The 16,824-nt window shown below is 36.9% G+C and overlaps 1 protein-coding gene across 1 annotated transcript in view; it reads right to left on the bottom strand.

The window, feature by feature from the left end:
- Positions 1–8,031: 8,031 nt before the first annotated feature.
- The window catches only part of BPNT2 (3'(2'), 5'-bisphosphate nucleotidase 2), a 37,763-nt gene continuing 28,970 nt past the window's right edge, over positions 8,032–16,824 (bottom strand). Inside the window, exons 4-5 of the mRNA XM_023648570.2 lie at positions 15,650–15,811; positions 8,032–14,019 (exon numbers count right to left, since the gene is read on the bottom strand). Of these exons, the coding sequence (XP_023504338.1) occupies positions 13,748–14,019; positions 15,650–15,811 (434 nt within the window). The 3' untranslated portion in view covers positions 8,032–13,747. The remainder of the gene's footprint in view (positions 14,020–15,649; positions 15,812–16,824) is intronic.

Here is a 16,824-nt window from a genome sequence, read left to right as displayed (position 1 = left end):
ATACAATAAGTGATAAAACTGCTGTAGTAAGAGCATTCAGACTGCTCTTGATGAAAAAGTGTTCAGCCTCTATTTCCCACAAATATTTGACATATAAACAACTTATAGTTTCTCACATTTCCTGCTGACCTGGCAGCTTCGTGATGCAACAGCTTGTATCCAGGGCCATGACACAATTAGAGGGCACAGCAAGTGGTTGACAGGGGCCTAGCTCTGGGGACTTCTAGCACTGTTCAAGATCAGACAGGGAGCTGTCTGCAGCCACTCCCATCTACGAGCACTTTGTTTTATCATTGCGTGCTCTATGTGCTGCCCTTTTCTGGAAGGAAGACATTAATTATGTTGTGCTTGGAAAGAATCTGGAAAAGACAGATGGGTTATCACTTATCTTTCAGATTTAACCACTTATTAGAGTGAGTATACTATTCACTGAACGTTCCTCCCACATGCTACCAGAAAAGATAAGCAGAAGCTGGAAAGACAAGGTGGAAGCCTACCAAAGCCATCCTGGCTTATCTTAATGCAACTACGACATTGTTCCATTAAAAAATAAAAGATAAAATCCTGGGACAAATACTTGACTGAATGAGATGCCCAGACAACAGGCATTAACAAGGATTGTTCTGAGCAAACTGAGACATAGGTAATTATACCTATAAACAAACTCCTGTCATAGTCTTTAATTTTTTTACTCAATTATTCATATAGATTATGATTTTGTATAATAATTTATCACTCAATGCTTTTCTTACAAACTGGTGTGGCTTCTATGATGATGTGTGCAGAATGATTAAATAACAAACCTGGAGCTGAGCTGTAGTAGGCAGAAAGGGCATACAATCCCGTTCTACAGAAAGCATAAGAGCATCCATCTCTCTTCCAAGTGGGCAGCCAGCTTGCATCCAATGGGAAAGGATTTTTGCTCTCCACAAATTAGGGAAATAAATCTTCCCTTTTGTGACACTATAATGCTAAAAATGGATCCTAAAGAGTGGAGGGTCAGAAAGAGAACTCCCAAAGAGAAACAGAAGACTGCAGAGCTAAGAAAATGAAATATTAATAACAGCTAACCTTCATAGAGGACTTTATTTTTCGTGATTAGTTCTATGGGGAAATATTATCTTTGTCTTCATTTTACAGATAAGAAACCTGAGGCACATATAGAATTAGTTATCTGTCCAAAGTCACTCAGCTAGACGTGAATCCACCCCATCTGATTCCTAGGCCTGTTTCACCGCTATACCACACTGTCTCCCCAAAGAAGAAAATCTCTCTGGGCTGATGTACCTGCCACAAAGGTTTGTTGTTGTCTAAATAGTTCTTTGAGAGATGGAATAATAAATTACAATTTGAATCCCACCAAATAGCGTTCAGGGTGGTTGTACTTGGTTTGCCTACATTACCTAAAGCTTGTAAAATTCTTGTTTCATAGGATAGAGGGGTAGTCCTTGGAAAGACGTCGCTGTTTTCATAAAGCCCCAAACAGAATCACTTCTAGTTATTGTTGCACCTCATGTGAACATTTGGGAACAGATCCAGCACTCAGAAGAGTAGGGACACGAAGCAGGTTCCAACCTCCCAGAAAGGAACGGCCATAGCACAGTTGGCTGGTTTGGCAAGTGGTTGACATGTGCTACTCTTCGTGTCCATTTTCACTTTAATAGTTGCTGCCCTAAACATCTTTTCTTGTGTTCAGTGCATTCCAGTCTTTATTAAGCTCTTTCTCTATTTAATCCAGGGATTTTTTCCCCAAGAAATAGACCTGAGACCTTCTTGACTTACTCAGAGACTTTTTTTCAAGACTTCAATACTTAATAAACTGCTAGGGTCATTAAACATTGTCTCTGAGTGAACTGAAGATGAAAAATGGTATTCTTTCTTGGCAAATTAAATTTATTCTTTTCTGGCTGGAAACACTTTTTATTGCCTTCACAAGTGATAGAGCTCAAGCACTAACTTAACTGTTACTCTGCTTATTACCATATAAATAGCTTTTAAATTCAATATGCTACTCAAATTCATGCAAATTTTTAAAATAGAGAAGGCTTATCTTCAGGAAAAAAGAATCTAGAGTATGAAATTTCTTACATTCCAATGTCTAAATAGTTTGAATTATATGCATCACAGTAATCCTGACATTTTGATTAGATTGCATATATTTAATCTCAAAAATACATATTAATTCCCAAAATGGTGATCATCAGATTTGATTTATTATGACTCTCCTGCTCATTTGTGGTCTTAAAGGAAAAATAATAGTGAGGAGACGACTGTACATATAGACTGCGTTTCATTTTCTCATAATTTTCTGATGTTTCTTAACAACCAAATCATAAAATACTGATATTCAACAAGACAATTAAAAATAAGTTAAAGTAAATATCATGTCTTCCAGAGGATGTGTACCTTCTTACATTAATTTAAAACTCTTTGAAAAAAATCTGTCATTGCTCAAGATGCTTATTTCTAGAAATCCAGATCTTCTAGACATGCAGAGAATCAGGAAAATGATACTCATAATTAGAAGAAAAAATTAACCAATAGAAAAGACCCAGAAATGACAGAGTTGATGGAATTATCAGACAAGAGTTTAAAACAGATATTATAAATATGTCCAAGGATTTAAAGTAAACGTAAATAAAAGGAGGAGGCAGAAACTACAAAAAATAACCAGTGGGAAACTTCAGAGCTAAAAGTCACTCAGAATAAGAAATTCCCTGGGTAGATTTAACAATAGACTAGAGACTGCAAGAATAACAAGTGTAAGGGTTACTGAAGGGAAGTGGAAAACATGACAAGAAAGACTGTCGAAGTTGAAATACAAAGAGAAAAAGACTGAAAAAAGAAGAGGCCTCAATGGCCTCTGGGGCAATACTAAGCAGTCTAACTTAAAAGTAACTGCAATTTCAGATGGAGAGAAGAGAAGGGAGGGCAGACTATTATTTGAAGAAATAATGAGCATAAATTTTTCATATTTGTTCAAAAGTGTCTTACCGTCTATCCAAGAATGTCAACAAATCCCAAACAAGATAAACAGAAAGACCATACCAAGGCACAGTACAATTAAACTGATGAAATTCCATGATAAAGAGAATTTCTTAGAGCAGTCAGAGAAAAAAGACACAGTGTTACAGAGAGCATTAAGGCTACGCATTACTGCTGACTTCTCATCAGAAACAACACAAGCCACAAACCAATGGAAAGAAGCAAAATTTTAAAAAGACAAAAACAAACTGACTTATACAATTGTGACACAGTTGGCAAAGGCTTGTCATTAATGTATACATAACAGTAATACAGTGGATAAAGAACACACATAATTCACAAATGAAATACAAATAAATGAATAGCAGATAATAAATGTAAAACTTCTTTAGTCACAAAAATGCAAATTGAACTCATTTTTCACTTATGAAATTGACTTTAAAAAATATCTAATATTTGTAAGTAGAAGTGAATATACTCATTCACTCCTGGTGGAAGCATAAATTAACAGAATTTTTCTAGAGTCTTCACACTGTGGTTATATATACACAAAAATGTTGAACAATATGGTTGGCCTTTGACCCAATAATTTCATTTCTAGGAAATTTTTCTAAGAATCCTAATGATGAATGTGTATGAAGATTTAACTAGGATAATCATTGTAGCAAAAATAAAAATTAGAAATAACATAATGCTACACTTATATGATAGAATACTATTCAACAATTATAAACAATATTTCAGTTGAGTATTCATAGACAGGGAAAGGCTAAGTAATAATAGAGTAATACTAATAGATTAATATTGGTACTAATTAACATTAGTATTAATACTATTGATACTAATAATAGTAATAGAATAAGATATAAATATAACAGGAACATATGTATACACAAAGAGATCTAGGTTAGAACATACACCAGTATGCAGTGAAGTATTACCTTGACTTGGAATGTTCTGCTTGACAATATTTTCTTTGTTTACCTGGTGGTCTTAGGCCATACTGGATAGTCTATGTTAACAAAGTGATTTATGGTGGGATCTTTTTGCCACACGGTATCAACTTGACCTCTGGAGGGGCTGAAGACTAAGATCAAGCATGAAGTAGCTAGTCATCCTCACATCACCAATCCCTAATAAAAGTCCTGGATACCAAGGCTTGGGTGAGCTTCCCTGGTTGGCAATACTCCATTTATGTTGCCACATATGCATTGATGGGAGAAGTAACTACTGTCTATGCAGCTCCACTGGAAGAGGATGACTGGAGGCTTGCAGCTGGAACCCTTCTCAACTGTGCCCTAGGTGACTTTTCTAATCGTTGATCTTAACCTGTATTCTTTCGCTGTAATAAACAATAACCACGAGTATAACAGCTTTACAGAGTTCTGAGCCTTTCTAGTGAATTATTGAAACTGAGAGTGGTCTCAGGGACCTCCAAACGTGCAACCAGTAGGTTAATTATGTCTGAGTCTAAGTGTAGGATTCTACAGTTTTGGCTAAACCATAACTTTTCTACAACAAACATAGCGCTGATTTCATAAGAATGCATTCATTGCTTATATCCTTTAAACAGGTGTATCATTTCACATAGAAGTAGATTAAGGAAGTAATCACATGGGTGATCATTGTTCTGTTATCTGTAATAACTAAAGTGGAAAATACGTATACAACCGGGGATACAATAAGTAAATCATGTACGTCTGTAGAGTTGAGTATTATAACTTTTAAAACACTGTACAAGAGCACTAAGATAAAAAATGTCAAAACTATATTGGTAAATGGACAGAGTAAAAAATGTAAGTATATTTCTGTTAAATTATGCATGTATAATCTATATTTCAATAGGGAAAACACACACAAAAGTGTGAATCATGGTTACCTTTGAGTGGTGGAATTAGAAGTGGCATTAACTTTTTGCTTTGCACTTATATGTGTTTTACTCATGTTTTTTGAGCATGTGTCATGTTTATAAATAAGAAAAAAAACTTTTTTAAACTGCTTTTAGCCCCATCCCTAAAATAAATTTTAAAATCTCTTAAAGTAATTTAGTGCTAAATTAATTAGGGATAAATTAGGAATGGATAGTAGCAGGGGACCAAGAATAGAAACTAAAAGGTAGTCAAAGAGGTAGAAGGAAAACCAGAAGAAAACGAGGTCATGGGAATCAAAAGGGGAAAGACAGTTTCCAGGAAGAGCTAATCAACCACAGCAAAATTCAAACCAGATAGGCATTGGCACTTGGCAGTTCTGGAGGTCACTGTTGGCCACCTATGGAAGACTATCTCTAAAAGGGGAACATTTGCTTTCTCCTTCCCGGGCTTTTAGGCAAATTGAAATAAGAAATGTAAAAATACCATACCAAGTTATCTAGCCATCCTCAGATGTATATGATCAGATTTTCCATCCTTGTATGTGTTGTGGGGGACTGGAATTGGCCACCCAAAGATATGTGTCTTTGGCATGAGGATTATTTTGGGCTGGTTATTTTTAAAAACTGCAGACAGGGAAGAAAGTCTGAAAAGTAGAATTTACTGACCCTTTGTTAAGAGACATTTACATTTGTAAAGGAAATCTCCATCTGTAAAGGTGTCTCCCTCTCTACCAGGAAGAAGGAGGGATGACCTTATCTCTAGAAACTCAATCAATGAGGAAGGCAAGGACTTAAATCTGCATAATAACCTTACTCTTGTTTATTGTGCTTCTTTGGTGATCTCCCATAACTGACTCTTCCCAACCCCAACATCCTCCTTTGTCTTTACCTGAGGGTGGTATTTAAGGTGAGAGCTTCTGCCATTTTGGCGAGTTGTTCAGTTTGCCTGAGCCTCTCCCATGTACACGTTATAAAACTTTGTTTAATTTTCTCCTGTTATTCTGTCTCATGTGAATTTAATTCGTTGTCCAGCCAGAAAGACCCAGAGTGGGTAGAGGAAATGTCTTCTTCCCCTACAGTGTACACATCACACTTTCCCCAAGATATTGCTGAATATCCACCATTTTTATCATCTTACCTTCTTTGATCTTGTTACCACACAAAGGGCACAATCTGCTCACCATGAGACAAAAGCCAATCATCAAGAGGCAAGATGGTGGCAGAGAAAGGGCATTTTATTACAGCTTTCTAACAAGAGGGAAGATGGTCAACTAACGTCCAAAAGAACCATCTCAAGGGGTCACAGAATCTTGAAGCAGTTATATAGGCCAGTGGGTTAAAGGGGAGGGGTTAGGAATGTTGACCCTCTGGTGTTACAGACTGGGAGTTGCCACACCAGACCTTTGTTTTCATTGATGATGGATATCAGCATAGACTCTCAGTTTGGGGGTCACCACATTCCTAAGGAACTTGAAAGAAAGAAGTACCATCTTATTGCAGCTGGGAGGTTATGTGCACAAGCAGGAGTCATAAAATCTACAGAACAGGTAGATCTCCTGGAGGGTGCAAATCCAGCTGGGTTAGTCAGAGGTCATTCAATGCTACAACATGGTCTCTTTTCCACAATATGGCTTCCCTTACGTCAACCTTGTGTTGAGCCGGTTTCAATCTTGACTTTTCCAGATACCACTTGTTTTTACATAATCCATGGCAAAATCTGCAAGATGCTTGACTCTAAGGAGTCTTTCCTAGTTTGGTAGAAGAGGCCTACAGCAAAGGACGCTGCTAGCTTATGCTGGTGTTCAAGGAACAGAGTCTTTTTTTTCATGTTAGGATATATATGCTAGGCATAGCAACAGAAATAGCAAGAGGGCCACAGAGTTATCTGTAACTCCCATGAAATTAAAATGTACTATGAAGAAAGCTCATCAGCAACCAGAGAAACTCCCGATGTTTTCACTAGATGGCTTGGATTTGAAGTAGATGCCAGGGGTTTAAATTTCCTCAATCTCACAAGTGGTTAAAAAATAAGAGGGAGAGCTAAACAAAGTACCCCATCACTCATTGCCCTTTCCTGAGCCAAGCACTTAAAAAATCTAATTATCAAGGTACATTTATGGACTATCTAACATGAACCCAATACTACAAAGGTCTCAATGTAAAACTACGTATCTCTGTTCTAAAAAGTGTCATCTGCTTCTTTCAGTTTTCAAACAGGTATTTTCTGCCTCCTGTGTGTGGCTGTAGCCCAGAGAGACCAGGTAGGTGCGGAAGCAGCAGTAGAGTATCCCAGGACAGCAACCACCTAGAAATCCACAGCTGGGATAGGGCTCGCCAGCTTTGAGGGCAAACCCAGACGTCTCCCCAACCCTGCCATTTTTATACTCAGTGTCGTTGTCAAGTAGAAAACACTAATCTGAAGACCGACAAATTCTTTCTCAAGAAATCCTCAGGAAACTTCACAAGCAAAATTTCAGAAAAATCATGCTTTTCAGAAAAAGCATTTGAAAGAATCTTGATTTGTTTTAAATCAGTAAAGAGAGACAAATAGACTGCCAGTGATAGAATGAACGGTCTTGATCTTCTGAAGCTTATTTATCTTCAGAAGAAACCAAATTAAAAACTAAAACATCTTAAAGGGGCTGGATGACATCTTTTTATTATCTACAAGCCTTGAGGAAAACAAAAGCCTTGGATATTTTTCTCATCACACTTTTTCTATTAACTACCTACCGACAATTTTGCTCTTTTCTTCTTTCGCTCTTTTCTATCTTCCATCTTCATTACTTTAAAAAAATCTACCGAAGGATTCAAGTTACTTTTGTTATAGTCAAGTTTGTCATGTACACCTATCCTCAAACAGATGACTTTTGCGTCCCATAAAATTAAGAATTCAAAAGCAGATGCCTTCAGAGACAGAAAGCAGGATAGTTACTAGGGGCTGAGGGGAGGGGTGAGTGTGGAGTGACTGTTTAATGGGTACAGTTTCTGCTGGGGATGATGAGCAGCTTCCTCAAATGGATAGTGGTGACAGACAGCTGCACAACATTGCGAATGTGTTTAATACTACTGAATTGTACACTTAAAAATGGTTAAAATGGTAAATTTATGTTACGTATATTTTACCATAGTTAAAAAAAAAAAGGGACGAAAAAGCAGACACAGTACATCATCTCTTTCAGACATGACCAATTTATTCAGAAAATTCAAATTTCAGTTTGGCAGAGAGTTTGGGATAATCATTTAATTTGAGGCAATGACATTTTCTAGAGCTAATTGGCCATGGGGTAGCATCCGAAGTAAAGAAAGCAAAACTCTTAAAAGTAATTTAGTGTTTTTGAGGTGATAATCATAAATATTTGCAGAGGAAACAAAACAAACAACCAGCTGACACAACTGAGGCATGAGAAATCCTAATGCTAGTAGTAACCTTTTACTCAGTTTAGTTCAAGAGACATCACGCACCTTATTTGTTCAAGACATTGGGCTAGCTGCTGGGGTGGAGGTGGAAACACAAAAATCACCAAGACATGACCCCTGTCCCTAAGAAGTTTACACTAGCACATACAAAACTGAGCGCTATGGCGGGGTACAAACTGCTCTACAGACATGGCGGGAGGAGACTACTTCCCACAGGGGGTTGAAGTCGGGACTCTTAAATTTGGTGGTGTGGGTGAGGCAGGGTATAGCACGCCAAGAAAGGAAAACTCTGGTGTCTCAGCAACAGGAAACGGTCTAGCTCCTCTACAGCTTTAAATGTGTCAAAGGGGAAGGGATAGTCAAAGGTATTTATTTTTATTCTAATCCCCTCCATGATTAGCCCATTATAAGAAAGAGATTGACAGGAAGTGAGGATGATAAAAAACAAAGTTTCAACAGGCAGGGACATAGGCAGGGAACACCATTTCATAGTTTTAGTGTAAAGTCAATCCCTTGTGTAGTGTATACACATTTAGAAGCTTAAGTAACACCATCAAATGGGGGAAAAAAACGCACTGGGCAGCATCACAGTTCCTGATGGCAGAACATGATCTCTCCTGTTAGACTATGAAGCTAGCTTTGGCTACTGCCAGTGGTGGACGTAAGGGCACACAGAAACTGAAGTCCATAAATGTTCCCTCCTTAATTCAACATAAATGATGAAGATGGCTTAGAAGAGAAAGTTTGGGGAGAGAGATGAAGTCTTTGCAGGCTAACTGATCTAATGATGGCTTGGCATGCTGTATTTCCTATTTAAAAAGATACAGGATGAGCAAGTCTTTCCTGAATAATTTACTGTGTATAACATACACCTCAAAAAGAATCTTAAAGGAACATACTACCAATCAAACATCACAGTTTCTGCTTTTGCAATTTCCACAAATTACCTTAATCATAATACTTTAGGGACCCCCGACAAACACAATATATAACAAGTTATTTTAATGTTTTTCATCATCCTTGGCTTCTGAAAGTTTGAGTTATTTTATCTCAGAGGAAAACTACTTATAAATTTCATTTTCCCACAAAATTAATACACTGCCCAACTTTAAAAATAATTTAAACAAAGGAAAAGCTTTCCTGTAAGCCTTTACCAATGGTGAACTGGAATGGAAGCACCTGCCAGGCTTTGAGGAAATAAAAATAAACCACTTACATAACCAGCACCTCATAAACCAAAACCTCCTTCTCAAGTACGAAGTCCAATGCTTCTTGCCCTCTTATTAACTGCTAATCAGAAGGCTCCCCCATCTAGGAACTGCTCTGGTTTGTTACGTCATACAACATACAGTATTTTTTAACAGTAATAAATTGTTGATATGGTACCATGAATAAACAGCAATTCTAAAACCCAAGTGACTCAGAGGACTAGGAGAACATATAAGAGCACACTGAAATGATTTAAAAAGAAACTTTTTTAAAAAATGTAATCTATCCTGGTCTTATATTATTAATTCAAATTAAAAACCAAAGGATGAAGTATCACTTCAGACCTATATACATCAAGATGCCAGTTCTTATAAAAATGTATTTTAGTTGTAAGTGCTAGATTATGCAAAAATAATTTTATATCAATTTTATTTAACTTTAATGAATTTTCCCCAACTCTAATATTAAAAACATCACAAGAACTTAAATCTTAAAATGGCAAAAAGTTCCTATTTTCCCCATCTATTAAAAAAAGATTTTGTTTTCCCTTATTAACATACAATGCCCTATTGTTAAGGCACAACTTTTTTTAGGACAAAAATGAAATGACAGATTAAGTCTATTTTACACAACAGTTACAAGACAGACTCTTTGTAGGCATATACTGAAAATAATTAAACACATCTTAAATTCAACCAAGATCTAAAATGAAAAATCATTATTTTTATCCAGGACCAATCAACACATAGCCAAGATAAGTAGTTGCAGTTGGATAAGCCAAACAATTTGTTTTTAACCTGCAAAAGATTGTCTCCATGAGGCCATTTTCAAGGTTTTACCAAGCAGAGGCAAGCTGGATATTTCTCTCAGGAACTGGGGGGAGCGCCCCAGCTTTCTCTACTTAGGCTTGCCCTATTAGAGAGTCGTCACCCTCAAAGCCGGAAGGGAAATCCAATTTTTGACTTAAGCATCTGAGACAAGGGTGGAGTTCCTGATTATGGGGGTGACGGCACATGTGGCTTTGTACTCTCCCTCTGCTATCCTTCCTGGGGCTGTCTTTCTTCTTTTCCACCCTCTTCTTGGCCTCTGCTCTTCCCCTACTTCATCTGATCCAATTTGCACAAGGTTCAAAGGAAACAGGAAGAATCTGCACAATTGTTACTTAAAACACATAAACCAAAACTCTTCATTACACAGCCATAAATAATTCATTTAAATATTGTTAAAATCAAGGAAAAAACACTAAAATTGGGGGAAACAATTGAACACAAAAGACAAATATGTCCCATCTTATAGGCCCTTATAACCTCAACTGAAATAGGGTTGCAAGCATGAAAACTAATAGAAAAAAGCAAGTTTTCTCAAGCAGGCTTATATACCCAACTCTCTTGTATTTTCTGCGTTTTCACTCTTTGAAGGACGGGTCAGAAGAAATGCTATGTAAAGACAGAGGCATTGGCTTAGACTTGACAGTGTAAAGCTTTGTGGTTTTGAAGGTGACTTTCCTCTACTTTTTCAGGAGAGTCTGTAAAAAGTAATAGCCAACGAGGACTCTGCCAGGATTGCTCTCTCCCACTGGGAACTTTCCTAGAGTCTCAGTTCTACCAATCCTGAGAGAAAGAGGTCTACGAGAGAATCAGCGTAAGTGCTGGGGAAGAGTAGATTGGTTAAGAAAGAGAAGCAGAAATAAAAGGAGCCCATGAACAGGCTAAGGAGATAAGGAACAAGGTAGAGAGGAAGTAGGGCAGAGGGACGGGACAGTTGATGGATACTGAAGTTACTGATGTCACTGCTTTTACTAAATGTGACATGTAAAACTTAATTTTATGGGCAAATTATGCTGTAAATAAGGGCAAAGGAAAGAGAAACGAAAGACCAGGAGTTGGGGAAGTGAGGGTCACTAAAAGTAAACTCTAGCTGTTTTGCTACATTTTAGAAATAATTTTATTCATTGTAATTCTGGGAGATATTACATGCCTCACTTACTCATGAAGGTGTTTTACTGGTATGTTCTGGCACAATAATGTCTTACATAAATAAATATAAATACTGTTCTTTGTACTTATATTAGTTCTGTAATGTATATTGACTTTTAGAAACAAAAACAATTTTTTAAATGAACTTCCTATAAAAGCACTTAAAAATCATTAGTAACTAGAGTATACCCAACAAATTATAAAAATAATGCATTTAACTGTCAGCCAAGGTCTTAATTTTTGCATAAAACACAAGCCTTTCACAAGTCATTATCTACATGCAGATTAATGAAATTAAAAATAAAACCAATCATGCTTGCTAATATGAACTAGTTCCATTTCCATTAAATCAGAAAGTTTCCATGTCATATTGAGGAAAAACCCTCCAATTAAATTCTATTTCCTAATATGCCAGTCCTATTTCCCTATGTTTGACACATTGAGACTAAAACCAATGCTTATACCACAGGACTCTGGAAACAGCATATGCCTTTGCCATCTCTCCTGAGAAAAAACATTTCCTCATCTCATTGCAAAGTAAAAAGATGAAGTTTCCAATACGCTGTTCAGAATTCCTAAGTCCTGTTTAAATATCAAGTGTTCCAACTACCAAAACTTTGAATGAATTTTCACTGAACAGAAGCCTACCTACTGAGGTCCACTACCCTATGAGATTTGTGAGCGGTTGCTAGAGATTAGGTGGCTATGTGGATCACACTAGATTCAATTCCCTCATGAGGAATTAAAGGGTTTTGTGCAGTGTAATATGCAAACCTAAAGTTGTATGCACATTCCACCAGGTGAGGATGTCCACTCTTTGGTCAATTTTACCTCCAAGACAGGAAAATAAATGGAAAGTTATTTTAGGGTTAAAAATTTAAAAGAAAGAAATTATGAGAAATCTCTCTCCTTATCAGTGTATTATGGAATACAAGGACATCAAAGTCACATGAAATAATGGTATTGTTTACGTGAAGTTTCCAGATACCACAGTGAGAGAAATCAGATATCCCAATGAGAGACAGTTCATCAAGAAAGGTTCTACTTACAATGACACATGCCACGACCTTTCTTCCAACCAGATTCTGCATTCTGAATAGAAAAAGACTCATCAGAAAGTAACTTTAACCTTCATTATTTTAATCTGATGGGCAACTATAAGGTATCTCAAGAGTTATTAGCTTGAGTTTGGTTAGGTTAGATCCCTTTATTAATGGTAAAAGCAACCACGGCAAAAGCAGCCATAACTCACTCTTGATACTGAGAATCTCTACATATAAACACGGCAAATTTTTTAAAAACTACTAAAACAAGGCTTTTGAAAATAACGAAAGCTAGTTCAATTCATGTAATGTCAAATAATTTTCAATTAATGATAGAATCAATTATATTCTTACAGTGCTTTACAGTATATTTTGTCCCTAATGAGAAAATGCACCAAAATCCTAGTGCTAACCCTGAAACCTTAGTCCAAACCTTACAATTTAAAGACTAAATGTTGGTCAAGAGGGAAAGGATGGAACCATGCACTGTCTACAGGGCAAACAAAAATCAACAAGATGGCAGAAATGTTGAACCCACGGGTACAAACACTTTTCTTTATAAAAACAAAACACACACAGAAATTACAATTACAACGCAACCATCATGTCTATATTCTCTACTAGCTGGTGAACCTGTTATTAAAATTTCAAAGGAAAAAAATTTAAGTTTTTTCTATTTTAATCTAGAAGAAATAATCAGTAACAGACAACTAAAGCATTTGTTGCATATTAATGAGTATGTGGCTTCTTGTGCTTTCCATCTTAATTAGGGGTAAAAACCCCCAATTACTTTATTTTCAATGAGATATAACTGTAAAGGAATAGTATAAACATCTACACAAAATCAATCCTTTCTCTTCAGCCCAATTCTATATGAAAAGTACTAACAAATATTGAAGATTCATGATGTTATGTGAAAATGGTGACTCACAACAATGTAGACTTAAGCTATAGGTTTTTAATTCACAAATATATATATATATATATATATATATGCGCCTTGTGTATGACAACCGTACGAAAATAGTCTCAAAAATAAAGACAATACTTGAGACACGAAGCAACCCATTTTCCCTGATCTCGCATCCTATCACAGGGAAAATAAATCTCTGATGCTTCATAAATACTTTAAAAAGTTTGGGATGGCCTTAACCATGCATAGTCTTCACCGATCCTTTGAAGCCTCCAACATTTCAGGCTGACTGCTCAGCTCTGGAAAAGCTGGGACTTGTAATTAGCCTTGCTTATTTATGTCCTGTCTTCTCGAGATCTGGGAGTTTTCTGACCAGAGCCTGATGGTTCATACTGATGCTAGCGAGCAGACCTCCTTCAATGCCGTCGGAACCAGTATAACTGATTTCTTCACCACTCAGGGTAGTCATATGCCCCCCAAGGGCTTTTAAGATGGCATTGCCAGCACATATATCCCACTTTTTGATGTATGTCACATGGATATATAGATCAGCTTTTTCTTGACTTTTATCAGGCACATCCAAGAGCGCTAAAACTTTATAACCTAAAACATAAACACAGAACTTAGGTCACTGTTAGAAAGATTTAAAGACAGCAACAACACAGACATTAAACCCAAATGAGCAAAAAATATACTGCAAAGTAACTTATTAAGCTATTCTCAAGTATAACCAAATACATGTCTATAATTTTTTAAATTTAAATCTACTTTCTGGTTGTTTTCTGTGGAATGACACTTTCTGTATACATATTTCCTATGGAATATTATACTGAAGCTAAACTTGCACAGGTTTCACTTGACTATCTAGGAAGGCCAGATTTGAAAGATGAGGGCACAAAATAACACTACTATCTTAAGTCCTTTGTTAATGAGACATAATTTTAAAAAATAAAATAAATGCAGAAGAAACTGGGTCTAGAATCTGGTTTATCCCTTCCTACTAGGTATTCTGCATACTAACTTTCCTAACTAACTTAATAGAGAGCCTATAAGAAAATGATAAAGCCACATTAAGGAAGACAAATATACGTAATCAGCAAATTAAAACTATCAGGCTTAAAAGTTAATAAGCATTACCTTTCCCTTTATTAGGGTGCTGAAAGGGTTTTTCAAGCACAAATATCTCTGACCATAATTTGCTATGTATTTGAAATAAAACACTTGTAATATTAAATAGCACTCAAAACAAAGGTGGGCAAAGCCCACGAGCCAAATCCAGGACACAGCCTCTTTTTGTACAGTCTTCAAGCTATAAATGGTTTTCTATATTTTTAAAAGATGGTTAAAAAGAAATCAGAGAGTATCTAATAGAGACCATTATGTGTCTCACAAAGCCTAAGATATTTACTATCTGGACTTTCAGAAAAAGTCGGCAACCTCTGATCTATAACACTGGTAACACCATACACAGTACAGAATATACATTAAGATGGGTAGGCACAGACTGTTTGGCTCATCCCAGACATGCAAGTTGAGGAGTCTAGGTGTGTTAAAAGTGGCTCAGTGGGGCTGGCCCCATAGCGGAGTGGTTGGGTTCATGCACTCCACTTCAGTGGCCCAGGGTTTCGCTGGTTCGGATCCTGGGTATGGACATGGCACCGCTCGTCAAGCCATGCTGAGGCGGCATCCCACATGCCACAACTAGAAGGACCCATAACTAAAAATACACAACTATGTACCAGGGGGCCTTGGAGAGAAAAAGGAAAAATAAAATCTTAAAAAAAAAAGTGGCTTAGCAATGAGCTGTTCTAACAAAACCTATGGTGACTCCCGGCATCCTTCTACCATACAAGGCATTGTAATGTGCTTGATCTTTTCTTCTCTCTCTGATAGTTCCACAGTTAAACTAATAGGATAATTATTTTAAAATCAGATCACAGACAAAACAACCATTGATAACATCCCTGACAGGCAGATGCCTTGGTAGTATTTAAGGAAGAGAAATCACTGTTGTGAGATCGTCTGCTTCTATGTGAGATTGTTTCTAACAAGAAGGCTTGTACAACTGAAATCCCACCCTAGAGATAAGCATGCAGAAGACATGCCTGTCTCAAAAGCACACTGTCCATTCTCACTGTCTTCCCAGGCATGGGGACAACCAAATCTGTCTCCTGAGATAAACCCTGACATGCTGGGAACACTTCACAGGCGTGACAGGGGAGTAGAAACATACCAGCACCACCAGCTGGGATAATTGTAGTCTGGTTTCCAAAAGTCTGAAGAGCAACCTGTTTGACCATTCCTGAATGGGAGCGAGACACAACGATCCTTGGGGTCTTCTCATTGTAGGAAGTGCGGGCTTTCACATTTGACCCACCATCTACCATTGCCCATGCTGAAAAGTAAACATAATATCCATTAATAACACACTTAAGAGTAGAAGTGAAAATATCAAGAGAAACTGAAAAACTGTCCTCTTCCATAGAATTATTTGTACGTTTTTTTCTAAAACAGAAAGCTTTCTTTCCTAAGTACAAGAGTAATATGTTCATATTTTTTTTACATTAAAATAGGCACATATTAAGACAAAGCAAGGCCATTTAATCCTGCCTAGCCAGAGAAAATGACTATTAAATACTTGGCTTAAGCTCTCCCAGGTTCCAGGGTTCCCTGTTCGGTGGCGGCTGAGTCTTCACTGGGATCCAACTGCAAGTAAACTTCTCCTTGACGGTAATTTCACTTCCTTCCCTCCCTTCCACAAATGTGATCCTAAGAGCACCCCCTAGTAAACATCCTGCATGCCAATCTCCATCTTAAAGTCTAATTCCTGGGGAACCCAACCTGCAACAACCTATGACATAAACACAACTAATTACCCTGGATAATTCAAATTTTAAAATCAATTTTTCTCCTATACTACCTCTACTTCTGATATATTCTTGGTTTCAATTATTTGCATATTGGCTCAATCTCCTAAGGAGTTTTATAAACATAAAACAGTTAAAGAGGCGAGTGAGTTAGGTTTATATACCTGCTTACCAGAGAGTATAAAATGCTCTAGATTTCAAATTAGAACAAAAATTTTTAAGAAGGTGAGAAGACCCCAGAGATGGCCTGAAATGTTTTTCTTGGTTTGCAAGTTTTCTTTACTCACAACTAAACCATACACGAAAACAAATTTACTCATAATTATCCCAATGAGATAGTTGTTCTGGCAGTCACTCACTATGGGATAAAATACAGTCCACCATGGCTAGCAATGAAAGCTGCTGCATTACCACTCAGTCCTGGCTGCAGAAAAATATCAAAAACATTAACAGACTCTGAGTTTCTGAGTTTCTGAGTTCAAGGATGATGGCAGTCTCTTGCACTCTTTTCAGACTTATTTCTAAAAACCACACACAGCAA

The sequence above is a fragment of the Equus caballus genome, chromosome 9, assembly GCF_041296265.1.
Source record: "Equus caballus isolate H_3958 breed thoroughbred chromosome 9, TB-T2T, whole genome shotgun sequence".
NCBI lineage: Eukaryota > Metazoa > Chordata > Mammalia > Perissodactyla > Equidae > Equus > Equus caballus.
This window is presented reverse-complemented; position numbering and strand designations above follow the sequence as displayed.